This window comes from Microtus oregoni, unplaced genomic scaffold (assembly GCF_018167655.1).
Source record: "Microtus oregoni isolate MIOR12 unplaced genomic scaffold, Mior012 000029F_ref0000214, whole genome shotgun sequence".
NCBI classification, from domain to species: domain Eukaryota; kingdom Metazoa; phylum Chordata; class Mammalia; order Rodentia; family Cricetidae; genus Microtus; species Microtus oregoni.
In genome coordinates this window covers 11,564,883-11,591,656 of record NW_024543088.1, presented here as the reverse complement: position 1 = coordinate 11,591,656, position 26,774 = coordinate 11,564,883, and the positions used below count along the sequence as shown (strand labels likewise).

The window sequence follows — 26,774 nt, the reverse complement described above, 5'->3', positions numbered from 1 at the left end:
CAGGATGCAAGGTTCAGACTGTGAAATATAGTGAACTTTCAAATGAATAAGGAGCCCGGACAGCGTTTAAATGCATTCGGACATCCAGGACCGCCTAGGATAGCAAGCAGGGCAATAAAATGTCACAGGTAGATTTAAAACTTAGTTTGGGGCAGTACTTTAAATTTCGGTCTCTTAAGCCCCTCCCTAAAGAGGGTTTTCGTGTCTATAGAGATGCCTATGGGTGGTTTTTCATTTCCTCTTCCTGATTGGAGGGGCTCTAGGAAGCTTTAAAGACAGTCCTGGAGGAAAGAAGGATGGAAAGATGGAAAGAAGGAAGGAAGGAAGGAAGGAAGGAAGGAAGGAAGAAAAAGTCAGCCTTTCCCTAAGACCTGTGTCTTTGCAAGCCGGCTGGGAAACCCCTCAGACTGGGGAGGAGGGGCCGAGTAGGAGCTGTTGGTGGGGGAGATAGGAGAAAGGGTGAGTCATCCTTAGAACTCAAGACCTGTGAAGGATCTCCAGGCTCCCAGGAACCCCGAGATCCTGACAGCTTTCCTAGCTGGCACATTCTCTCAACGGGAACACTGGGAAGACTGTGTGTGTGTGTGTGTGTGTGTGTGTGTGTGTGTGTGTGTGTGTTTCAAAAGAAATGAAGGGAGGAAAGAATAAGGAGAAATAAGAGAGAATCCTGTGTGTGTCATTTGTTTTATACCAGGCAACAAAAGCATTCTCAAATCTCCTCTTAAATGGAGGCAGGGTGCTGGAGAAATGGCTCGGAGGTGAAGTTTTAAGAGCATTCCCTGGCTGCTCTTCCAGAGGACCTGAGTTCGGTTCTCAGCACTTAAGCCAGGGGACTCTGAACTGTCTCTATCTCCAGCTCTAAAGGGTCCAATGCTTCTGGCTTCTGTGGACACCTATATGTACATGCATATACCTACATGCGGGGACGCACACACATTATTAAAAATAATAAAAATACACTAAAAAATGAGAGGGAGGGAGGAGGGAAGAGATAGGAAAGTCAACTGGAGGGGATGGTTTTTGAACCATCTTCATTTGTTACATTTCACTTACAAAATACACATTTATTCTTCTGTCCCATCCAACAGCTACGGCACACCTAAGACAGCAACAAGATGTTACATTGTAACATTTCAACTTTCATGGGTTTACCTTTATATAGAATGAACTGTATGGTTTAACTCTGCCCTATCCACATGATAAATAAAAGGATATGAACTTTTCCAGTGTCTATGAAGAACCATGGGAAATGTAATTTGATAAATTAGGGTCCGTTGTTCGAGCATCAGGAGACAGAAACAGACCATCCCATCATTTCTGAGGTCTACAGATCCTCTGTGAGGAGCTGCCTTCCTGGGAATTACTTGATCTTTAGAGCATGTCTAAATCCCTGAGGCAAGCCTATTCACAGAAATGGTCTAAGGAGCCGGGCGGTGGTGGCGCACGCCTGTAATCCCAGCACTTGGGAGGCAGAGACAGGTGGATCTCTGTGAGTTCAAGGCCAGCCTGGTCTACCAAGGGAGTTCCAGGACAGGCTCCAAAGCTACAGAGAAACCCTGTCTCGAAAAACCAAAAAAAAAAAAAAAAGAAATGGTCTAAGGATTGCTTCACTCTCCTAGTGTTCAGAAAGGAATTACTGTGTTTTTATTCTTTGATTTATGGTGGTTGAAGTTACTTTTTTCCACTCCGATTTGTTACTTTGGATTTTTAAAAATTTTATTAGTATTGTTTTATCTTATGGATGTGGGGTGTTATGCTTGCATCTATGTATGTGCACCACATGTATCTCTGGTGCCAGTGGAGCCCAGAACTGGGGCCTCTGCAAGAACAGCCTTAACTGCTGAGCCTATGGCTCACACAGTGGTCATCACACGGTGACCATCACATGGTGGCCATCACATGGTGACCATCAGACAGTGACCATCAGACGGTGACATCACACAGTGGTCATCACATGGTGACCATCAGACAGTGACCATCAGACGGTGACCATCAGACAGTGACCATCACACGGTGACCATCACACGGTGGCCATCACACGGTGACCATCACATGGTGGCCATCACACGGTGGTCATCACACGGTGACCATCACATGGTGGCCATCACACGGTGGCCATCACACGGTGGCCATCACACGGTGACCATCACACGGTGACCATCACATGGTGGCCATCACACGGTGACCATCACATGGTGGCCATCACACGGTGACCATCACATGGTGGCCATCACACGGTGACCATCACATGGTGGCCATCACACGGTGACCATCACATGGTGGCTATCACACAGTGACCATCAGACAGAGGCCATCACTCAGTGATCATCACAGTTAAGAGCACCGACTGTTCTTGCCAAGGACCCAGTAGGTTCCCAGCACCCATATCAGGTGGGTCCCAAATGTCTGTAACTCCAGGGCCAGGGCATCCTTCTTAGGTCCTCTGGCCTCCATGGACACCTGCACATATGAGGTCCATATAAATTCATGCAGACATGCATACACATGCATAATATGTAAGTCTTCTAAAGAAGAACAAGAGGAGGGTTTTAGTTGGAGGAAGTAGGTCACAGGAAGGCTTTATCTTATGGTTGGTTTTGTGTCTGTCTCCCTTCTCTTCAGGGTTGCCATGAGGCGAGCATCCTTCCTTTACCATTGCTCTCTTACCAGGATGTTTTCACCTTGCTGCAGACCTTGGCTGATGACGGACTGAGACCCCAGGAACTGTGAGCCAAAATACACCCTCCCCCCCACCACACCTTATTGCAGGTATTTTTCACAGTGATAAAAAGCTGACTAATACAACTGTTTTGCCCCCAACTACAGTAGGAAAAAGAAGGGTCCTATCTAAACATAACTCAAGCTGAGTGAAACTCACCTAGTTTGGTTCACCTCCATGTAGGTACAGTCACAGACCTCACTTTGATGTCCATCTAGAAATACATTATCATCTTACGTCAAAAAATTTTCTGTGTTAAGTTCCATCTAATTTAGCTTTCGTATGTTGTCCTCCTGGTTCTGATGACCAGAACAGATGTCATCATTACTTTCTACGTTTCAGCCCAGGGTCAGGTGTCACCCAGATCATTAAAGCATCGTTCATCTGTGGCCACCCTCCCTCCTTGTCTGAGTCTGCCCTTGATTGGCTACAGGAAAAGGCCTGGCTTCTCCTTACAGGACCCCAAAGCACAGCACACTGAGTAAGTGAATAGGCAGGTGGTTACACGGAGGACGAAGCAGACTCGGGAACGAGACTCCGGAATTTAGCGTCCTCCTTCTTTCACCTTGACTTTATTTATGTATTCCCCTTTAATAGTTGAAGAATGTGCATCGTATCTGCTCTCTTAGCAGTTGACAGGCCAGAATCAGGGAATTTTTTTTAAATCAAGAATAAATATAGCAAATGAATGAATGAGTAGCCGTGGGGCAGTTCAGGAGATTTCTAAGAGACCGGCATTTAATGTCTGTGATTGTATCCCCATGAAACGCAAGCTCAGAAACATTAAATAACATGAACTACAGAGAGAGGTGAGGTGGAGATGCCACACACATTGTAGCCTCTATCTCACTGAATTCCCTTCCATTTATGGTAAATGCCCAGTTGTGCATCAATACATTATGGGGACCACCTGCTGGAGAACCCCAGCCTCACTTGCCGTGCTGAAGGGTGTGGAGACAATTTCCATTGTTGTAGCTCCATATTTTCAGACAGCCATCTCTGCCCCCAGTAACGAGCCTAGGAAAAGATTACCCCGCTAGGATGACATGATCCAGGTCACCTTGCTGAATGGCTCATGACACTAGAGAAAGGGCGTACCTTCTTCCGCTGGAGTCAAAAGTCAGACAGGTGACGCTGGCATCGCCATGACACCCAATAAACTCAGACACCTGTCTTCCTGTGTCAAAGTCCCACACTTTCACTACCTGTATAAAAAGTTGAAAGACAGATGGCTTAGAGGTAATGGCTATCAAATCAATGGAAATTTGCATGGAGAAGTCTGGCGACATAAATATCAACGTGGACCGCTTAGAGGAGCTGGAGAGATGGCTTAGACGGTGAGGGATTCCATTCCCAGCACCCACATGGCAGCTCACAACCATCTGTAACTCCGGTTCCCGGGGATCCAGCACCCTCTTCTGGCCTCTGCAGACAGTACGCACATGGGACACAGATATACATGCAGGCAAACACTCCAACATATTAAATAAAAATAAACACATCTTAAAAACAAATGTTTACCTAGAAAGTGTCTGTACTCCCAGACTGAGTGCATTCCTCTGCTAACACAGGCATAGTGACAGCCACGACTAGATTGCTTCAACAACGGAAATGTTTGGTTTCACAGTCAGCAGGTTCAAGTCCAGAGTGTTGGTAGGTGTCATACTGTTGACTGTCAGCTAGACACAATGTAGACTCCCCAGGGAAAGGAGTCTCAGTGAGGGAGTGTCAAGATTTAGGCTGGCCTGTGGGCAGGCTTGCAGGGATTTTCTTAAGCTTGGGTTAATTGAGGTAGGAAGAAAGCCCACCCTGAATGTGAGAGGCACGGGTTCTGAACCGAGTGAAGAGCCGGACTCATGTTCCTGGATATGGGAACAGTGTGGCCTAAGTTCACACTTCAGGACTGTGGGTGTGATTTACCTAAGTTCACACTTCTGGACTGTGGGTGTGATTTACCTAAGTTCACACTTCTGGACTGTGGAGGCAATAGGATCTGAGCTCACAGTTGTGGATGTGGATATGGTGTGACTTAAGTTCACACTTCTGGACTGTGGAGGCAGTGTGAACTGAGCTCACACTTGTGGATGTGAATATGGTGTGACCTAAGTTCACACTTCCGGACAGTGGGTAAGATATGACCTATGCTCACACTTCTGGACTGTGGAGGCAGTGTGAACTGAGCTCACACTTGTGGATGTGGATATGGTGTGACCTAAGTTCACACTTCTGGGCTGTGGAGGCAGTGTGACCTGCTCTCTGCAGCTTCTGCTGTGATGACTTCCTGGCAACAACAGACTGTAGCTGAAATATCACCCCCCACCCCGGTCCCTGAAGTTGCATTTGTCAGGGTATTTTATTGAAGCTACTGGAAAAGAACCTGTGAGAGCAGGGTTCATTTCCTGTGCCTTCTAAACTCCCAGTCCTCAGATCTCCCTCCCAATCAGGCACCACTGTTCTTGATTCTAGTCTCTTCCAGGCCCATCCTGAATGAGATGTCTTGGATGAAAGTCCTCCCCAGGGAGTCCAATATCCTCTGTCCTGATGGCTGAAGTCAGTCCCCACCCCAGGGATGGTTCCTCTGAGTAGGCTTAGAGCCTCTTCCCCAAGTCCTCTGAGCAGACAGTGGATTAGCGTTTCAACCAATCCGTGAGAAGTATTTGCTTTAGAACATACAAGATAATCCCGAGGATATAATACTCTCGGGATGGATGGTCCTCCCAAAGAACTCCTACTGGGATCCACTGGGGAGACAGCAGGCTCTTCCACTTGACTCTGAGCAAAGATTGTCCGAACAATCTGGGATCATTAACAGAGCAGAAGTGAATGTCCACCCCACTGTTGGTTTCTAGAAACACACCGCTCCGCTTTAATGGAAAGGTGGCGGGGCCAGGCAACCTCACAAGCGTGTCGTTGCTAAGACATCATGAGCGGGTACTTACGGATGCTTCACAGCAGCTGACCACGTGCCTGAAGGCGGGGTTGTACCTGCAGCACACCACAGGCTCTTGGTGGGAACGCACCAGGTGGGGCTCTGGGACAGATCTTGCTCATGAAAAAGAGAGACAAGGAAGAACTGAGTTGACTGCATGCCAGAGACACCCAGGAGCAGCTTGTCTACGGCTCCATTATACAGTGGCCATCAGGAGAGGCTTGGGGCTCAAAGGATGGATCTAGGGACCTGGGGAAAGTGCCTAACTGCTCAAAGTCCCACTCTCTAACTTGCAATGTAGGAATAGTAATGCTGCTTTAAAGTACAACAGGGTGTGCTGGCTGGTTCTTATGTCAGCTAGACACAGGCTAGAGTCATGAAAGAGCAAGGATATCTCAACTGAGAAACTGCCTCCGTAGATCAGGCTGTAGGCAAGCCTCTTGGGCATTTCCTTGGTGATCGATGGGGAAGGGACCAGGCCATTGTGGGGGAGACCATCCCTGGGAAAGTGGTCCTGGGTTCTCTAACAAAGTAGGCTGAGCAAGTACGATATGGGGAGCAAGCCAGTAAGCAGCCCCCTTCCGTGGCCTGCCTCTGCATCCGCTCCTCCCTTCAGGGTCCTACCCTGCTTGAGTTCCTGTTGATGATGAACAGTGACGTGGCAGTGTAAGACAAATAAACCCTTTCCTCCCCAAGCTGCTTTGGTCATGGAGTTTTGTCACAGCAATAGTAACCTAACTATGACACAGGGAATAGGAATAGGAAGAGAGACATAGCATCCTATTTAGAACAGCGCACATACGATAAGGCACTCTCAGAACACACGATTGACCCACGGTGAGCTTTAATGACTGCTAAAGAAGAAAACAGAGAGCATGCACTTCCAACCGAATGACTGATTGCTTGATTGAGACTGGTTCTCCTGTAGCTCAGGTTGACCTCAAACTCAAGATGCTTCTGATTCTGTCTCCTGAGCAATAATAGCGCCACAGGTGTGTGCCACCACATGGGGCTATGTGTCTCTTCTTAAGGACAGGAGTGTGACTAGATGACATATGGAATGCTCTGGAGTGCTGAGAATTTAGATTTCCTCCCAAACGCACATAAACAAATTAGCACACTATGAATCCTTGGGCCCAGAAAGCCCCGCTTCTTAATCACGGCAGTGATGAGGCCAATCAGGTCGCAGCTGGCCCTCTGCTGTGACTCTGCGGGTACTCAGGTGCGAAGGGCACGGCAGGGCAACCAGAGTCTGGTTCCGTACACTGCCTCTGGGAGGCCAGCACTCAAGAGCAACCCAGGCTCCGTGGCCTGATTTCCTCATCTGCAAAATACAATCTCGTCTGGAAATGTGAGGAACGGTTATGAGGGAATGGATATAAACGGCGGCAGGCAGTGGATGTGATACCGAACGTTAATTCCTTGTGTGGTCTCCCTGCCACCTCCCTCCTCTGCAGTGACTCTCCAGCGTCTAGGGCACGATGCTCAGACTACTCTCTAGGGAGAAGCAGCCTGTCCTGGGGCTTAGGAGGTGTGTGTGTGGCAGGCAGGGAGGGAGGGAAGGGGGTGTCTGGCCGAGACCATAGGAGGCAGGAAGTCCACAGAATAAAACAAAGGAAAAGAAGGGAAAACTCGGGGCCAGGCTGTTGGTCTGACCCCTTTCCCAGTTGCTGTGGGAGGTGCTTAGGCAAAGGAGGGTTAGGTAACCCTGGGTTGCACAGCTCCTGAGAGACAGCAGGCATGGGGCGGGCTAGGACAGGGACACAATCGGGCAGCTGCCTGTTAGCACTGGAGATTAAGTCAACCACGAAGCAGACTTCCCATCAGGGCATCGCATTCCAAAAGAAATCAACCAAGCGGGCTGTTTGTTCTACACAATTCTGTCATGCAGAACAATCAGCAATTTGATTGGCACAAGGTTCCCCTGGAAGCAGGCTGTCTTGGCATCCTGAGTGAAACACTCCAGACCGCTCGGGAGGCTGGCTGTCCCAACCATTTTGCCGTGGCTCTATTTGAGTTTTCTGAGCTGTTCTAGCTGGCTGCATGGCTTTACTGAGGTTAGAAAGAGAGCTGATGGCCAAGACCAAGGCCACTTGCGATGCCATGATATGTGCTTGCTTTTCCATGAACTTAGTTTAAATACTATTTTTAATTATGTGTATGTGGGTATCCGTGTGTGGGCTTATGTACATGAGTACAGGTGCCTATAGGGGCCAGAGGGGTAAGGTCCTCTAGAATTAGTGTTACAGGCAGTTGAGAACCACCCAGTGTGGGCACTAGAAATTGAACTTGAGTCTTTTGCAAGAGCAACGCATCCTCTTGACCACTGAGCCACCTCCAGCCCCTTGAAAAGGGCTCCCCACATTTGCAGTTTGTCCTTTGAGGTACAACACATGGATTAAGAACCCCCACCTCCATGCCTCTGTTCCATCAAGAGAAAGCAAAGGGAGGGCAAAAGTCTTGATTTGGGCACAGGAATCCAGTCACCACTGTGAGACATTATCTGAAATCCTCAGGCTGTGACAGTCACTGTAAGGATTTTCTGCAACCTGGTCTCGGGCAGTGAATTCTGGCTTTGGAGTCTCAGAACTGCTGAACGCTGAAAAAAGCAGGACAAAATGAAAACATGGCGGGGAGGCGGAGGGTGTGGTATGGAGCCAGAAGGAATAACGGGATTAAGAGTGGGCCATGTGGGGCTGGAGAGATGGCTCAGAGGTGAAAAGCACTGGCTGTTCTTCCAGATGACCTGGGTTTGATTCCCAGTGTCCACATAAACTTAACGAACGAAGCGTGAGCCACACTTACGCTAGGCCGACTGTGATGAAGGCCAAGCATGGATTACAGAGAACCTCACAGTACAGAAAGCATATGTCAAGCACCCCACCACTCACATAGGCAAGTCAGGGAGAACTCCTTCTCCACAGAAGGATGTGGCTTATTCCATAGCCTCTGGGGCTCGTAGGGCATGGAGGATGCTTCCTTGCAGGCTGTGGGAATGGGTATCAGGAAATGCATTTCCTTTTGTCTCTTTTAGATTAATTAATGAATTAATTAAATGTGTCTGAGTGTTCTGGCTGCATGTATGTATATGTACCACATGGGTGCCTCGTGTTTGCAGAAGAGGATCCCCTGGAACTGGAGTTACGGGTAGTCATGAGCCATGGAGGCACGATGCGGATGCTGGAAACTTATCCTGAGTCCTCTGCATGAGTAGCAAGTGCTCTTAACTGTTGAACCACCTCCCTAGCCCCTTGTGCTTTTTTGTTTGTTTGATTGATTTTTTTCATGCAAAATATTCAGATGTGATTCTCCCCTTCCCCAGCTCCCCCCAGCTCCTCCTAGCTCTTCCCCACCTCCCCATCCACCCAAATCCACATCCTTTCCTACCCTCTCATTAGAAAACAAACAGGCATCTAAGAAAATAAGTAAACAAACTTGAATGGGACAAAGCAAGCAAACAAACAAACAGAAAACAAACAGCCAAAAGAAAAGAACAAGAAGCAATATATAGATGTGGAGACAGACAAATCGGCACACATGGAAATCCCCTAGAGACACAATACACTCCATGAGAAGGAACCCATCCCTCACACTGCTAGATGACCAAGAAACTAGGGACCTAGGGGAAAGCAGATACCATGGCTCTGCTAAAGGAACATAGCAACAGAACGATTCCTAATGACATTCTGCAATGCTCGTAGATCAGAAGCTTCCTCCTGCAGCAGATGGGAATAAATATGGGGACCACAGCTGGCCAGTGTGCAGAGAGCGAGAGGCCCTGGAACACTCCTAAATGAGATGTCTCCATCAAATCCCTCCTCTCACAGCTCAAGGAGTCCTGTGGAAGAGGAACTGGAGGGGACAGAGAACCGGCAGGAAATAAGGCCTTCAAAGTGCACTAGGACTGACGCCTGTAGGACTCACAGAGACTGCGGCAGCCTGCACAGGACCTGACGGGATCCCAGCGCCAAGCCCACATCCTTAACCCAGGAGCTATCTCTGATTGATAACCAAATGAAAACTTGGTTTTCTCTAAAGGAGTTTCCCTTGGTATATAAACCACTGTTCAGGCCAGGTCCCGTCCATGTCCAGCAGAAGATGGCCAACCCAAAACAAACTCAGTGGCGTCTCTGTCCCACAATGTTTTGTCTGGGCATTTTTCTTTCTTTTTTTATTATCCTGCAGGTCTTTTGTTTTTATTTTATAGTTTCCATTTTTTTTTCTTTTTGTTTCTAGGGAATTTGTGTGAGCCAATCTGTGTGTCTCTATGTGTTTTTTCCTTGTTTTATTTTTTAATGTAGAGTTTCATCTCTCCTTTGCGTCGTCTCATCAGGGGGTGGGAGCGGGGAGAAGCCAGAAGGCTGCCCTCCCCCAGAGGCAAGTAGCCACTAGATTCTTTGTCAAGGAGGCAATGACTCTATAGCTGGGGGTTAGGGTGGAGTTTTGGGGTGTCAAGGAAACAAGAATACACATGGAATCCAGGAGACTCTACTCTCAAGGCAATACTGGCCCAGGTACCGGGGAAGGGACTCCTCAGAGGTCCCCATTCCAGCCCTGACTTGTCCGTTGGGTGTGTGCTCCCTATATGGCTGGCTTGTTTTATGAATAGGGGCTGGGCAGAAGTAACAGTACTGTGGGAATACCAGACCCCCGGATCTCTGTCTGCTCAGCTTCTGGCTTTTGCCCCCATCTAATGAATCTTTATGTCCTGTACACTTAAGGCTAGTGAGTAGGATAAGCCCAGGGCGAAGTCGCTTCTGGATAGTCCAGGTTACTCCAGTGTGGGCGTTCAAAGAGCTTCACCAAACATAAACTAAAAGCCAGAGGCCCAGGGCTGCAAGTTCAGAGCCTGGGACCTGAATGGTAGAGCATTGAGTAGAACATTGACCATGCCACTGGAATTCTAGCACCCTCTAGAACATTCTGCAAACAAAGCCCAGAGGACAGAGAGCTCATACCCCATTTTCAGATGAAGAAAAGCCAGGGCATCTGTGGCCACGCACAGGGTTCTAGGTCCAGGGAGGTAGAGGCAGGCCGAGAGTTCTCCCTTGATGCCACTGGCTTTGGAAGAGGCCGTAAAGCAGCAGCCATGGGTCTCCAGATCCCAGATCTGTGGAGGAGATAGGGGAGAGAAAGAGGTTTTCTTCTTTTCCTATCTAGGATCTCCCTGCGTAGCCCAGGCTGGCCTCGGACTCTAAACCCTGCGTGTGTCACACGCTCAGCTAGTGCTTCGCTTTGCACATCTGCTGTGCTTCCGCAGCTGTTGCCTGCTGTGGGGTCTGGCTTGACTCGGCCAAGCTGAACCTCTACCCCCATGTCCACCCCTGCCAAAAGTCGAAACGCTGGCAGGAGTCCGTCTCCACTGTTGTGGAGAAGACAGTGAGGCCTACAGCCCTGGTTCCCCCTCAATCACGGGAGTGTGAAAGGCAATCAGAGAGAAGGGACCATTGTGACCATGAGTTTCAAGGCTCTATTCTTCCCATAAGGACATGACCAGTCACTCCCTTCTCCATGGGTCTCCAGAGCCTTTCAGGAGGCTCTGATGCCATGGGTCTCATTTGTGGTACTGTAGTAATCAAACCTGTTCCCAGTTCTCTTTTCTTTTCTTTCTATATTCTTTCTTTCTTTCTTTCTTTCAAAAAGTGCATTGGTGTTTTGCCTATATGAGGGTGTCAGGTTCCCTGGAACTGGAGTTACAGGCAGTTGTGAGCTGCCATGTGGGTGCTGGGAATTGAAGAATTGAACCCAGGTCCTCTGGAAGAGCAGCCAGTGCTTCTAACCACTGAGCCATCTCTCCAGTCCTCTGTGCCCAGTTCTAAATACAAGAATACACCACCAACCCAGTCGTTGGGCAGATATTTGGAGGATACACGGAACAGACTCCTGTGTGGCTGTTGTTTGAGGACGCGACAGCCCAGAGTTCATTTACCTGTGCTGGAAACCAAGTGGTTCCCCCAGTGCCTGGGTAGCCTCACACAATTTCCTAACTCTTCCACTCAGTGTTGCTTGTAAAACAGAGAGACAAAATGCTGCCTGTTTTATAGTGTTGCTTAGAGAAATTAAGAAACTTGACTAAAGAACAGAGTGTTTAGAGAATTGAGTAAAATATTGTATTGGTATAACATGGTGAGAATAATACTGCTGCCAACCACTGTTATGCTTGTAAATTATGCCATGGTGCTGGCATTCTGTTAGCAGACTGTGAGATGGTGAGGGCTGCATGGCTGGGCCAAACACAAAACTGGGGAGACCATGACCATCAGAGAGGCAATGGTCACCCTGTGAGCTGACAGGCACCCACAGTGTGTCAACCGCTTTGAGTCCTGGTTTCCTTCACCTGTTGTTATGGGTAAATGGCTAATCTCCCTGCAAATGGCAAATAACCCCAGTTACTCAGGATGGGGCTCTAATTGGAAATGGGTTGTTGAGCTACAAGTAGTGGATGAGGATGAGGCCATCGGGGAGCAGGCTGGACTCCAATACAATGGGTGACTTTGCTAGAGCAGGAGAGTTAGAGAGAGACACACAATGGGACGACAGCACATGAAGATGATGGGAGAGATTGGGGCAGTACATCCACAACCAACGAATACCAGGACTGCCAGGAGGTAGTCAGGGGCCTGGGTCCAACCCACTTTCACAGGCCTCCAAAGGACCTAACCGTCCAACACATTGATCTTGGGCTCTTAGCCTCCAAACTAAAAGCTGTTGTAATCTGCTGGCTTGGCCTGTTACCTGGGTACCCTGTCCCTTTAAGAAACAAGCTTCACCCACTCCCAACATCCCCTGCCCTTCCACCAAGCAAGCAAGCAAGCAAGCAAGCAAGCAAGCAAGCAAGCAGATCTCCCATCTACTCTCCAACCCTCCCTCTCTTTCTGTCTGTCTGCCTGCCTGCCCTTCTTCTGGAGAGGCAGCTTCTGCCTTTCTCTCTTCTCTCCCCATTTCCCACTTATCTCCCTCCCTTAACGCTCCATAACCCACTAAATAAACTCTATACCCGCAACTCTCTCTGCATGGCGTATCTGTCCGTCTCCCACCTGCCGCAGTCTCCCACCCACCGGGGACCCACTGAGGCCTTGGGTCACCCGCCTCCGCCCCTGTGCAGTCTCCCACCTGCCAGGGGACCGCACACCCCCTTTTATAAATGATAGCATAAGCTGGTACATTTCTGTTATTTAACCCACTCTGCCTCTGGTGCTTTGCTATGGTTACCGTGTGAGTCAGCTTTTCCATCCCTATTATGAACACCTTCAAAACTAACCTTAGATAGAGGAAAGGTGCAACACGGGTTCTAATTGATCTTAATAATAAAAACTCAGAGTCAGATAGAGGGGTTAATGCTGAAAGATCAGAGGAGCAGAGCAGCAAACCTCTAGAGAGTTCTTACCTCTACCGATGCTCAGACAAAAGAGGCAATCCTGTCTCTACAAATCCTCAGACTGCTGCTGTCTCTATGAACCTCAAGACTGCATCTCAGACGGAATCTTCAGACTGAGCTTCTGCCTCCTCTCATGTTATAGTCCTCTCCCCTCCCAGCCATATTCCTCCTGTCTCCACCTCCCTAGTGCTGGGATTAAAGGCGTGTAACCCCAAGTGCTGGGATCACCTTTGTGCGGGCTTTATTTCTCGGTTAGACAGATTCAATTTCATGTAGCCCAGGGTGGCCTTGAACTCACAGAGTTCTGCCTCTGTCTTCCGAGTGTTGAGATTAAAGCTGTATGCCACCACTTCCTGGCCTCTTGGCTAACTAGTGGCTTAGCTTCGCACTCTGATCTTCAGGCAAGCTTTATTTGTTAGATCGTAAACAAAATATCACTACAGAAAGGTCTCTTTTGACACTTATGTCCAGAGAATCCAATACATAGTAATGGTGGCCTTGCTGCTTTTAGGCCTGCATCAAAGCAGTGCCTCATTGGCAGGGGCACGGGGGAGGGGGAAGGGCACAGAGACCTGCTCACCCTACGGCCAGGTAGCAAGAGAACAAGGAGGGGGACAAGGTCTCAGTGTCCCCTTCCAGACCAGGCTCCCAACAGCCTGAAGAGCTCCCACTAGGCCCCACTTCTTAGAGTTTCCACCACCTCCCAATAGTTCTGTGCAGGTAACTAGGCTTCTACATAAACATGTACGTATGTCTATGTATGTGCATGCTCCTGGGTTAGGGGCACCCCCTGGAGCTGAAGTTACAAGCCGTTGTAAGCTGCCTGATGTGAATGCTGAGAATTGAACTCAGATCCTCTGCATGAACAACACATGTTCCTAACCACTGAGCCATCTCTCCTGCCTCAAACTAGTGCTTTGTAAGCCAGCTTTGGGAGGCAGATGTTATCCGTCGGCTCCAAGCGAAGTTCTGAATTTACAGGCTAAGAAGTAGCCAAGATGGGAAAATCTAACAAGAGTGAGCTCAGGAGCCTGGGCAGGGCAGAGCTTTGTCTTCTTCTTGGCTCAGTTACCAAACACTAGCCCTTTGAAGTCTTTGTCTTGTAAGCTGCACCTCTAATCCTTTGCATTTGCACTCTGCTTATTTTCCATCCGCTCTTTGAGCTCCTAGCAAACTGGTTGAAACTGGTCGTGCCTGGATCCGTGTGGGTCTGTGACGCCCGTGAAGTCAGTGTGGGCCCCAGCATTGACACCCTGTGGAAAGGGCTATCCCAAGAGTCGCTGGCAGAAGGGGCAGCCCCTCCCCTCTCTCATCTAGCTGGCTGGAAAGTTGACCTGCACAGTTGTTACGAGCTCCCCTGTTGCCCGAAGACTTGGCTCAATGATCTCTTCTCACTTTCTGGCCCGAGGTGCCATGAGTTGAACATGCTTCCCAAAGTCTCTACTGCAAGCTCAGCCCCTAAGTTTATATGTTAACAGTATCTAAAGGTAGGCAACTGGGATTCAGTGAGATCATGAGGACAGGGCTCCCATGATGGAGTTAGTGGCTCCATGAGAAGAGAAAGGCAGAACTAGGGGGTATAGCTTGGTGGTACCTGCCTAGCATGTGCAGGACCATGGGCTCCCTGCTGGGCATCTAAACTGTATTGAAAAGTAAAGAGGGAGACCCAAGCTAGCACGTTTGCCCAGCCTGACCATGTGCTGTCTCTTACGATACCGACACAGCAAGAAGACCCCAATTAGAGGCCAGCATCTTGCTCTCGGGTTTCCTAGCCTTAGAACCATGAACTAAACTAACCTGGGCTCTTTGGTAAATTGGTTTGTCTCGGGTATTTTGTTATAGCACTAGGAAATGGTTCCCAAGGCGGACAAAGGGAATTCTGGAATCTGGGAAAAGTCATTTCAGGTAAGATGAAAAGTCATGAAGGAAAGGTGCGGAGACACTTATTCCGTAGACTTATAGACTGAGTCATCAAATTGGCATCGAATTCCCCAACTAAAAACAGCCACTGTGAGCACAGGTGACATTTGAAGGAGAACAGCTCTCTGCAGTAAGCAGGACCTCAGCATCTCCTGCTGCTCACCCGGTCACCCAGTGACGAGTTCTGCGGCCAACAAGTCCTCCATGGCGCACACCCTACTGACTTCCACCCATGTCTCCTCGGCTGACATCAGTCTCACAGAGTAAACCACGGTGCACTGAGCCCAGTCTATGCGTGGCTTTTCAGAAGGACAATTACTCTACATGGGGGGTCTTTCTCCCATCTTGGGAAGGAGTAAACAACTCCAGAACTAAGTCATTTCAGGAGGACTGAGTGCTTTGCCCCAAGTACCTGGCTTGTGATTTCTGAGTTTAAACGCCAGGCTGTCTCTGAAGCTTTCTGTCACCCGCCCTCTCCCAAATCCGCACATTTTCGTCCATTTGCAGAACTGTTGCTGGCAGGAGGGTGGCCAACTCCGACATGCGCCACTGCCCACTCGCCCATCACGGCCGTGAACTTGGCACAGACTGTGAGAAGAGTGGTTGAAGTTGCAGGCGGCAGGTCCCTCTTTATCCACCTGCCTCTTGACATTGGATGAAGAGGCGGGGCCCCTGACTGGAGAGATACCAGCCCTCAAATGGGAGCCGTTGCTTATAGAATTGCTGGTGCTGGGTTAAAACGGACAGAAAGAAACCTATTATCTTAGCCTGGAGAAAACCTGGGATGTGCTTAAGAGAGCTTTCGGTGTTATGTTAGCTAGGATGCCACGCTACCTTCCTTAGAAAAATTAACTTTCCCTGAATTCTAATTCCAGCTGATGAACGACAGCCCTGTTTGTGGCTCGTGACGTCACATGTATAGAGACTTCCAAGTGAAAAAGGCAATCTGAATCTGTCACTTTATTCCCCGTTAGAGAATGCCAGAAGCCAGCAGCCTCCTGAAATGTTTGTATGTCCCCATGATTTGGAGGAGTAAAATATTTGGGCTGAAAAATAATTCAAAGAATGATGACTATGTGCTCAGGCAGGCTGGGAATCGAGCTATTTGGCGCCTCGTTGATTAGCTGTTATTCGATAGGAATAGTGCAGTCTGAAATAACTCACGCACCATATTTCCAAGATGGGATTTCAATGTATTTTAAACACACATTGGGAAGCTATTCAATATGCCTGACTCATCACCGGCGAGATGCTAATCTTGTAATCACAAGTTGAGATTGGAAGAAAACGGAGAGGCGATGGGGAAAGAAAATAGGACGGAAGACATGTCCCCACATACAAAATTATGATTCTCCAAGAGCCGCAAAAGTCCACGGGGAGAGAGAAAAGCTCATTAAAAACCCGGAGTCCTCCACACGGGGACTTTGGATGAAGCCTTCAGGTGAAGTTGATTTCCAAAATAAATCAAACAGTGGTGTTCATAAATCTCCTCATTTTAATCAAGTTTGCTCAGAGAACTGAATTGCTTGCCATCGGGCCCCAGCGATAGCACTGGCTGTAGTCTCCACACCTCGTTGTGTAAAGACCCACTTCCTGTCTCTCTGCAGGATGGACCCTGCTCACTGTGTGGGGGCCATCTTGGACCACATCACTGGCCTGGCACATATCTTCGGAAGACTTTTGCTCTCTCTGCTCACTCTTCCTCTTCCTCTTGTTGTCCTCTTGTTCAGTCCAGAGCTGAAGAGTCTATCTAACCGCTAACAACACCCCATTTTATGTCACCAGTCCTGGCCACACCCCTAAGCTCGGGCTGGCCCTGTCCAACACAACCAAAGCAGTGCTCCTGGTCTTAAGGCCCCCTGTTTGCCACATTTCCTGTCTCTGAGTTTGGCTTAGATTCCAAATCTTGGTGTCACTCTTGAGTCCTCTCTGGCCTCACTCCCTTAAAAACTTCTTTATTGAAACGTGACTCGCATATCACAAAATTTACACTTTGAACGTTCAATTCAGGGGATTTCAGCACGGTCACCGAGTTTCAGAGCAATGACCAGGGCACAGCCAGGGCATCCCATCAGCCCCTTCAGGACCCCCATGCCCACTGTCAGCCATTCTGTATTCTGTCCACACTTCGGTTCCTGGTTTCTTCTGGACGTTTCATACAAAGGGAAGAAACAAGACAATACATGGCTTTGATGACTTTTACCTAACATCACGCCTCTCAGGTTCACCCAGGTCAGAACGTGGACAGGGATTCGTTCTTTTGCTCTCACACGCACTGCTTTTATTATTTTATTTTATTATCATTTATTAGTTGCTGGACACTTGAGTTGCATCTACCTTTTAACTATGACAAATAAAGCTATTATATGCACTGATAAGGACATTCTTGAGGAATGCATGCCTTTAATTCTCTTGGGGTGGGAGCTCTGAGTCATATGTTAACTATTTACCACTCAAGAACTGATAATTTTTTTTTTAAATGGCATTTTTTTTGATACCAATAGATAGAGGTTTCAATTTCTTCTCATTCTGTCAGTATACCATATCGTCCTCTGCTATTTTTTTTTTAATTTTACCTATCCTCATGAAGTGATATCTTATTGGAATTTTGGTTTTTATTTTCCTATAACTATGGTGCTGAGCACTGTATGCCATGATTGGCCACTTTTGAGGAAGTGTCTTCTCAAATCTTCTGTCCATGTTTCAATTGGCTATCAGTATTTTTGTTACTAGGCACTGAAAGTTCTTTATATTCTTGATGCAAATTCCTTATCAGCATGTGATTTGCAATATCCCCTCCATTGTGTAAGTTAATCTATTTCTCATATTAATGATGCCCTATGAAGTACAGATGTTTCTAATTTTGACAAAACCTAATCTAATTTCTTTTGTTTCTTGAACTCCTGGTGTCATTTCTTAGAAACTAATGCCTAACTCAAGGTCATGAAGCTATTCCTCTCTCTCTCTCTCTCTCTCTCTCTCTCTCTCTCTTCCTCCCTCCCTCCCTCCCTTCCTCCCCCCACTCTCCCTCTTCCTCTCTCTCCCCCTCCCTTTCTCTCTCTCTCTCTGAACAGGATCCCCCACCTCCTATAATTTAGTCCAAATTCCTACCCTGTGGCCCCCAACAGCCCAGTAGGCAGATGGGCTGTGAAGCCCAGTCTTATCCTCTGAAGAAACAAGAGCAATGATGGAGGAAAGGAGCCAGTCAGACTGTTTTTTGCATTAAAGTCAAAACAAAACAACAACAACAAATACTACCCAGCACACTGCAGAGGTCAGGGGATGACCAAGTCTTAGGCGTAGACAGGATGTTCAGTATATGAAGGCAAACAAAGCCAAACCATGATGTCACTGCCTCCATCTAGGTCAGAAATGTTTAAGTTCTGAGGCTCCTGGGTAGCATTTCAGGAAGGCACATGTCCAGCGTGTATTGCAAAATAAGAGCTAGCCACTGATGGCCAGGGCCGAATTCCCAGTTCTATTTATCTAGCTTCCAGACACCTGGGGAAATGATTGGGGCAAGGAGCTCCCTGGGCTGTGTACGGGCAGGGTCCACATGCTGGAAGGGCTACATATGGCCCCAAGCACCGACATGGAGAGTTTACGACAATCAACTGCTGTGCACGTGTGCACAGACTCAGACACAGACACACATCCACAAATACCCAAACACACACATGTACATGCATATATACACAGAAACATACACATGCACAGGGACACACACAGACACTTATGTCGGCACACAGAGACACACACATATATGCACACCGCTCCTGAAGCAAATGTACACATCGAAACCCTGCATGAACTTTGCCAAGGCAGAGCCCCTCACAATGCCAAAGATGGAGATGAGCAAATTGCTTGGGAGGTTAAGGCAGGGAGAGTTCCAGGCCATTCTGGACTACAGTGGGAGACCATATTTCAAAACTAAGCAAGCAAGCAAACAAACAAATGAATAAAGCCTGCCTGAAGGATGCATGCATCAAAGCGGGGGAGGGACAGACCTTGACAGTGTTGTCAGCGGACATGGAAAACACTTTGCTTTCTTCCAGAGATACGTGTACATATACCACAGGAGCCGTGTGGCCTCTCAGCACACCTGTTGGCTTTCTAGAAAGAAAAGAACAAATGAGCACAAAGCCACTCTCTCTGCTGTTTCTGTTCCTCTTTGTAAAATGCAACTCGACTTGGCCTGGATCTGGCAGTTCTATTCAGCCTGGAGGAGGCTTCTGCTTCCCTCTGATATTACACAAGTATATATTTTGTGTAATAAAAGGACTGAGGCAAAATAATAAACGGTTTTAGCAACAGACCTCGGGGTGAGCGGAAGCCTGGGGCTCTGCTTCTCCAGCTGTTAACAACAGCTGCATAAAAGGAACAGGCAAGGAAGGGTGTGAGGTGGGGCTGCCATGGATGCAGGGACACACAGGCACTTTCTACAGGCCCGCCCGAGGGAACAGCGTTCAAATCTGGGCTCTGCAATAGAAAGCTATTTTAAAGCGACCTTGCGGGACATCGTGGCTGGGTCCTCCGGGAGGGTCAAGAGATGGAGAGAAAAGAAGCCTGGCTGAGGCTAAGGCAGAGAGCACATACCTGCTTCTAACCGTAACAGAAGCAGGCAGAAACCTGCCTTTCATTTTTATTATGTCTCTTGCATTGCTCTCAGCCTTGTTATTGTTTTTTATCTTTGTTATTACCCCAGAGGGTGAGCATCTTGTCACCATTATACATGGGAAAATTGAGTCTGTTGCAGGTGGTTAAGAGAAGCTCCTGGCTGGGGAGTCACAGAGGCACAGCCAGATTCAATACGCTTACCCACTGTGCCTTACAGTCCTGGTTATTACCTGTGCCATGGATGGGAACCGGGTCACCTTGTGGGTCTCCACAGATGCCAAAGAGAGTGACCCAGACAGCAACCTGGGCATAGCCGATGTGATTTGTGCTTACCCGAACTCAAAGGTCAAGTAGCTACCCTATTTCCCACCCCCTGTTCGCAGCATGTCTCTGGGAAATGACAGGCCTGCCCGTGGAACTCTGACTCTGTCCTTCCTTCTCCGGGCTCCGGGAGCTTCATTGATCAGTGGACTCTATGCAAGGGCCAGCAAGGACAGATGCTGGATGGATTACAGAGTTACACTACACAGTAGATCTCAATATACAATCAAGAAGGTAGAACTGGAGAGATGGCTCAGTGGATACAGCACTTGCTGTGCAAGCAGCAGGCGTGACTAATGGAGTTCAGATCCCCAGAACCCACAGAAATGTTGGATGGAAGTGGCAGCCTGCTTGTAGTTCCAGCGCTAAGAAGGCAGAGACAGAGGATTTGACTGAGAGACTGTGCTGGGATGAAGAAGGTAGAGGGTGGCTGAAGAGAAGACCCATGTCTTGGCTTTCTGATGCTGTGATAAGCATTGGCAACCAAAAGCAACTTGGGGAGGAAAAGGTTTATTTGGGCTTACAGCTCCCAGGTCACGCACTCCATCACGGACGGAGGCATTTTCTTGATGGAGGTTCTTTTTCCTCAGCTGACTCTAGTTTATGTCGAGGTGACAAAAACCTAAGCCAGCACAAGTCTCAGTGTCAGCCTCAGGTGACCACACACACGTGCACGAGCACTCGCAAGAGACACGCCAACAAGCATACGCAGGAGCGCACACCGCACACATATGAAAATAATAAAGTAAATGAAAACCTGGAGTGTTTCTGGGGGCCTGCTCAGAAGGGCCTACTGTGTGCAGGGCAGGCCTGGTCCAGAGCATATGACAGTGTCTCACTGACGGGGAGATAGCCATGGACAGTCAGTAGACCCAGCTCCTTACAGACCAGCTGTGGCTTTCTGTCATGTCAATTTGTTCTCTTACGTTAACTCTGTATGGTTACAGAGGCATGATAGAGTTATTCAACCTCAAGGGACTAAAGCCCGTGCCCTCAGGAGGACACTGGGCCACTGCTGTGAGGCCACACGAAGCATGCACTTATCGCATGTAAAAACTCCAATTACTCTGCAGCTGATCGTGGTCCCTTAAAGGCAAGATGCTGTCAGACGGGGGGAATCACACTGAGATCCGGGTAAATGACATCCCGTAGTCTCTGTGTCATTGGAGAGTATTTACATTTGTTTTGTTTTGTTTTGTTTGAGACACAGTCTCTCTATGTAGTCCAGGCTGGCCTTAACCTTGAAGTCATGATTCACTTTCCGAAGTGCTGGCATTATATGAATGACCACTGTGTCCTGCTGGGATTTATATTTCACAACAGTTACAATGAAAAAGTTTTACATATTTTTTCGCATGGGCCTGGAGAGATGGCTCAGAGGTTAAGAGCATTGCCTGCTCTTCCAGAGGTCCTGAGTTCAATTCCCAGCAACCACATGGTGGTTCACAGCCATCTGTAATGATATCTTGTGCCCGCTTCTGGCCAACAAGCGTACAGACAGACAGAAACACTGTGTACAATAAATAAATCTTTAAAAAAAGTATTTTTTCGCGTGTGGATGTTTTACTTGCACGTGTATCTGTGCACCATGTATGTGAAGACCAGAAGAGGAAGCTGGATCCCATGGGACTTTTTAAAGAAGATTTTGAGCAATCATGTGTGTACTAGGAATAGAACCCAGGTCCTCTGGACAAGTAGCCAGTGCTCTTAACCACTGAGCCATCTTTCTAGCGCCTCTGTAGTGAACTTTTAGAGGCTTAGAAGCAGAAACGTCCCAGGCTCTGTGCGGAGAGACTAATTTTGGACAGGGACTTTTCAGAGATCCTCACATGGAACCCCCAGTCACATTCCCATTTACTTGGCGACACCAGGGGCGCTCCTGGTAGGGGAAAGACAACTTACCCAGGCAGATAAGGATTCCAGACCCTGACGAGTCGATCCATCCCTCCCGTCACCAGCAGGTTTTTTTCCCTACAGAAGGAGAACGCCTTGACTCCCTTATGGATGCTGAACACAGTGTGATCGTATTCTGCCCGCCTTTGGGGCACAGCAAGCGATGCTGAGCTTTTCCCCTTCTTGACAGTCTTTCCAACATTCCTTATTTCTTCTAGCTTTTTCTTCACGTTTGTCGCTCCCATAGCGAACCCTAAAAATATTCACAGGAAAACAAGACACAGTCTCTTAATGCAATCGCTCAATTCCCTGACTGCCTGCTGTTTTTGTTAAGGCCCCAGACTTGTTCTCCGTAACGACACTGGTATTTTCTTTCATCCCCAGGGTTAAATTCCAGACAGCCTGAAAATAAAGGTGACGCTGAGTAACAAAAGACTCTTCTCATTTTTCTAAAAGGGACATGAAACACAGCTGGGATGGCAGAGGTAGCATGAAGGCCATTTGCCTTCTAGGCTTTCATCGCCTGTGGCATGGCCTCGCCAGCGATGCTTTTATTTGAGTCTTTCAGAAACTCAGCGACGCAAGCACACCCATCCCCACCTCATCTTATCGAGAAAGCAGAGAACACCTGCCATTCAGAAAACATGAGAGATGGCTCAGCACCTAAGAGTCAGAGGACCAGAGTATGATTTCCAGCACCCACGTTGCCTTGGAGACCCCAAGATGTTGGGAGATGCCGGAGCCATGGGATACCTACCGACACGTGCTGCTAACAGGGAGTGGAACCAGCCCGAGCGAAAGAAGCGTGTTGCAGTCAAATAAAGCTGAAAGGAGTTGGAGAGCTGAAGAACGTTTTGACATCAGACATGGAGACGCAGAGTTTGGGGTTTATCCTGCTGGTTTTCGGTCTTGCTTTGGTCCAGAATTTCCTCTTTATGCTCTGCTCCCTACGTTTTGGAATGGTAATGTATATCCCGTGCCATTATATGTTGGAAGCATGTGATCTGTTTTTTGATTTTGATTTTTACAGGTGATCACAGTTAAGAGATAACATGAATCTCAGAAGAGACTTTGAACTTTAGACTTTTAAAAAAGTTTGAGACTCGCATAGACTATGGGAATTTTGAGGTCAAACTGAATGCGTTTTTGCATTATGATATGGCTATGTGCCTTTGGGGACCAAGGAGTGGAATATGGCAGTTTGAAAAAAAAATGGCTCCTAAAAGGAGTGGCACTCTTATGAGTTGTGGCCTTGTTGGAGGAAGTGTGTCACTGTGTGGTTGGGCTTTGAGCTATCTTTTGCTCAAGTTTCGCTCAGTGTGACAGTCTACTCTCCATATCCACATGGAGCAGAGCCTTCTCCGGCAGTGTCTGTCTACACACTGCCATGTCCCACTGTGACGATAAGGGACTGACCCTCTGAAACGTTAAACTGCCACCTCAATTAAATGTCTTCCTTTGTAAGAGTTGCTGTGGTCGGGGTGTCTTTCCGCAGCGATAGAAACCCTAACTGAGACAGTGGCTCACGATCATCTGGAGCTCCAGTTCCAGGACTCTGATGCCCTCTCCGACCTCCACAAGACATGAAAGAAACATGGTGCACATACAATAGGTAGACAAAACACCCACATACATAAAAACTAATTTAAAAAATCACAACAAAAATGGCAGAAGGAAGCACTGAGCTCAGGACGGTCTGAAGCTACACTGTAGTGCGCTGAGTGTCCATTGGCTCCATCAGGAAACCAGGCAATTGTTTCCTACACTGACTTGGACAGATACGTTCATCTGGATGATTGGTTGATATAAGAATCTCCTCAACAATAGGTTCCAAATGGTGACATCAATGTCCTCCTGTGGGTTTCCAGCCCGACTCTGACCTGAGGATGAAGAAAGAGGGTCCTCAATACACTTAGCAGGGTCCCTGCTTTCTGCAACCTGGATTCCCCTTCATCTCCGCTGTGTTCCACGTGACTCAGAAGACCTTTGGAGAAAGAAGGCTGGAGAATAACATTCAGCTCCCCACTCATTGCTGGTGACTCTGTTGGGCTAGGGTTAGGCTGTCTGTGTGTTGTGTCTGTTACTATGGCTTACAAGGTCAACACTTTCCCAAGAATCAGGAAGAAGGATGTGTCATTCTCAACGCTCCATCAGTCTAACACAGGGTCCGTCTTCAAGGGCATGGACCGCTCCTCTCAGCAGACCGTGCTCAGGTTCGACTCTGCCATAGGCTGAGTCCTCAGGAGAACAGGGAAGTCTCTGTGGCAGGAACCTGTCGTTTTCAACATTGCCGCTGTTCTGTCTCTTGGCATCTCTACTTTGGGGAAACATCCCCGAAAGGAGTTCAGAGATGTGTCTAAACATGTAGACAGGGCATCCTCCATTTTCCTCCTCACTTCTCTGGAGTTCTTTTATTTCACCTGGCCCAAAGCCTCAAAGTTGAGAACGCCAGCCATCCATTCTGGGAGTCCTGCGAGAGAACTCGGAGAAGCGCTGGGCAGCTTGTCTATGATCTTCTTATGATTCACGGCTGTCACCCAAGTCTGGGGCCACCTTTGGTGATAAATTAACAGAGAACTAAGATGAGGGTCATGTGTGTCCCTCCATAATAGTGAAAGCCTGCACTGGGTAGAGAAGCTGTCTACCCCTCCCCCCTTGTAAGATGGCAGAACTAACCAGAGGCTCTGGGTGAGCACTTTTAAGAGTCAAAGAGACACGGTGGTACCCGCCTCAAACAGCAGCTTGACAGGTTTGTTGCTCACCCTTCTTGTTTTGAAGCCAGTTCTGAAACTTCTGAGCAGGTGTGGCACTTTATTTGAATTTTATTTTATTTCCCAAGTAAAAAGAGAGTAATGCAAGATCATTTGCATGAACTCTAGCGACTCTCTTCCAATAGAGCCAGACAAGGATACCCGTTTAAGTGGTTGCCATGGGAACCAGAGAGCATAGCTCTTCTCCAAGGTCTGAAGGAAGGATGATGAAAAGTTTAAGTGGTCGCCATGGAAACCGAGAGCAGATCCAGTGCTGGTTCAGATCCCCGGCGCCTTAGCTGGCAGGCAAGTCTTCAGGGACCAGGGTGCTGGAGGAAGTGAGACTGATTTCCTCTATGATCTTCGCATCAGGCTGACCCCAGATGCTGCCACAGCCGCAGGCTCGTCGTGGCGCCAGCAGCCCGGTTAACGTGCTCCAGGTCAGCTTTTGCCTCCTCCCAGTCCAGCTGCATTTTGAGGCTTCTTTTACGTACCCTGCCCAGTGTTTCGCCCCTTGCTCTTCAAGACTTTCCTCACCACATCAGGTACCCCACGGATGTGGAGGTCACAAATCAGAGCCCTGATCCTGTTTGTGGGGGACAAGACACTCCTGAGCAATCCAGCCCTGAGTTGCCTGTGGCCTTAGCCAAGATATGCTTCCCTTTGCATATTCACTAACGATGGAAATGAGGCTAGGCATTCCTGCTTTAAATAAACAGCAAGATGGACAGCACTAGCAGCTTGACAGTTAATCGAGGTACTCACAGGCAGCACAGCGTTCCTTTCTCATAAGGTCCGTTTACCTGGGAGTACGCAGTTGACCATAAGGCAAGCTTCAACACCTCCCCCCAAGTATATAAAGGAAGGGCCTTCAGGCTCTGTCCAAGACCTCTTTGCCTAAAGGGGTAACAGGGAGTCTTAGGAATGGAAGGATTTCCTCCGTCATGAGGCTGTGACTGTCTGGCTGCTCCCAAGGAGCAAAAGCTGGTGCCAGGTGTGTGCGTGTGCACATCATACTCTCACACACAGTAGCCATCTGCAGGCACTGTGAAGTGCATGGATAGTCTGGAATTTGGGGAGGTGGGGTGCTGTAGGGACAATGACACGTGAGAAAAACATTAGATACGGCTGTTGCCTCAGTCCTCTGATTGCCCGGGTGCGTGACGCTTCAGAGCACGGGATGAGAGATAGACATGGTTTTGAATTCTGGCTTCGCAAATGCACCCACTTGACAAATATTTGCTAAGCACCTGTTTGTTAGAAGCTAGACGCCATCCTAAGCCTTTGGGTGCTAACGATGGATGATACAGTCGAGAAATCCCAGCACTAAGGGGAGATAGACTATCAAGAACACAAACAACATATCCAAAAGGGGCTGGATCCGTGTATGCAAACAAGGGAAGATGCTGTGGAATAATCAGTCCTCTTGTACACTGTAAAGATTCGTCACTCAAACTGGTTTAATAAAAGTCAGTAGCCAATCAGGAAGTATAGGTGGGGTGACCAAACTAAGGATGCTGGGTTGAAGAAGGGCAAGCCACGGGCGTCATTGAGAGATGCAGGGAGAAGCAAGATGGGAATACCTTACTGGAAAAAGGTTCCAAGCCATGTGGCAAAGCATAGATAAGAAATAGGGGTTAATTTAAATGTAAGAGTTAGCTAGTCATGAGCCTGAGCTATCAGCCAAGCACATATAAGTAATATTAAGTTTCTGTGTTTGTTATTTGGGAAGCAAAACACAGAAAAACTCCATCTACAGGAAGACCAAGGCAAGTGTAGTAGTTTGAATGTCATTGGCCCCCATAAGCTCCTAGGGAGTGGTGCTATTTGGAGCGGGTGTGGCCTTGTTGGAGGAAGTGTGTCACCGTGGGAGTGGAGCGTGAGGTTTCCTATACCCAAGATACTACCCAGTGTCTGAGTGCCCTTCCTGTTGCCTTCTGGTCAAGATGTAGCCAGCACCATATCTGCTGGCATGCCACCATATCCCCGCTGCCATGCTTCCTAATAGGATGATAATGGACTAGACCTCTGAAACCATACACGGCCACCTTAATTAAGTGTTTTCCTTTATAAGAGTTGCCAAGGTCATGGTGTCTCTTCACAGCAATAGAAACCCTAACTAAACCAGCAGGGAAGGCTGGGAGTAGGAGGATAGGCAGTTCCCATTTATGACAAAGTGGCAGAGAAGTGACAGATGAGCCAGGGGTTGAGAGACGTGGAATGAGCTAGGTGAGCATTTGTAGGAAT

The 26,774-nt window shown here is 48.2% G+C and overlaps 1 protein-coding gene across 1 annotated transcript in view; it reads right to left on the bottom strand.

The window, feature by feature from the left end:
- LOC121464663 (WD repeat-containing protein 49-like) overlaps positions 1-25,000 on the bottom strand; it is a 48,457-nt gene extending 23,457 nt beyond the window's left edge. The window contains exons 1-11 of the mRNA XM_041677687.1: positions 24,906-25,000; positions 24,198-24,330; positions 22,535-22,601; positions 21,787-22,030; positions 18,954-19,059; positions 10,607-10,758; positions 5,659-5,761; positions 3,818-3,924; positions 3,657-3,736; positions 2,879-2,933; positions 1,054-1,099 (exon numbers count right to left, since the gene is read on the bottom strand). Of these exons, the coding sequence (XP_041533621.1) occupies positions 1,054-1,099; positions 2,879-2,933; positions 3,657-3,736; positions 3,818-3,924; positions 5,659-5,761; positions 10,607-10,758; positions 18,954-19,059; positions 21,787-22,030; positions 22,535-22,601; positions 24,198-24,330; positions 24,906-25,000 (1,188 nt within the window). The remainder of the gene's footprint in view (positions 1-1,053; positions 1,100-2,878; positions 2,934-3,656; positions 3,737-3,817; positions 3,925-5,658; positions 5,762-10,606; positions 10,759-18,953; positions 19,060-21,786; positions 22,031-22,534; positions 22,602-24,197; positions 24,331-24,905) is intronic.
- Between the last annotated feature and the right edge of the window lie 1,774 nt (positions 25,001-26,774).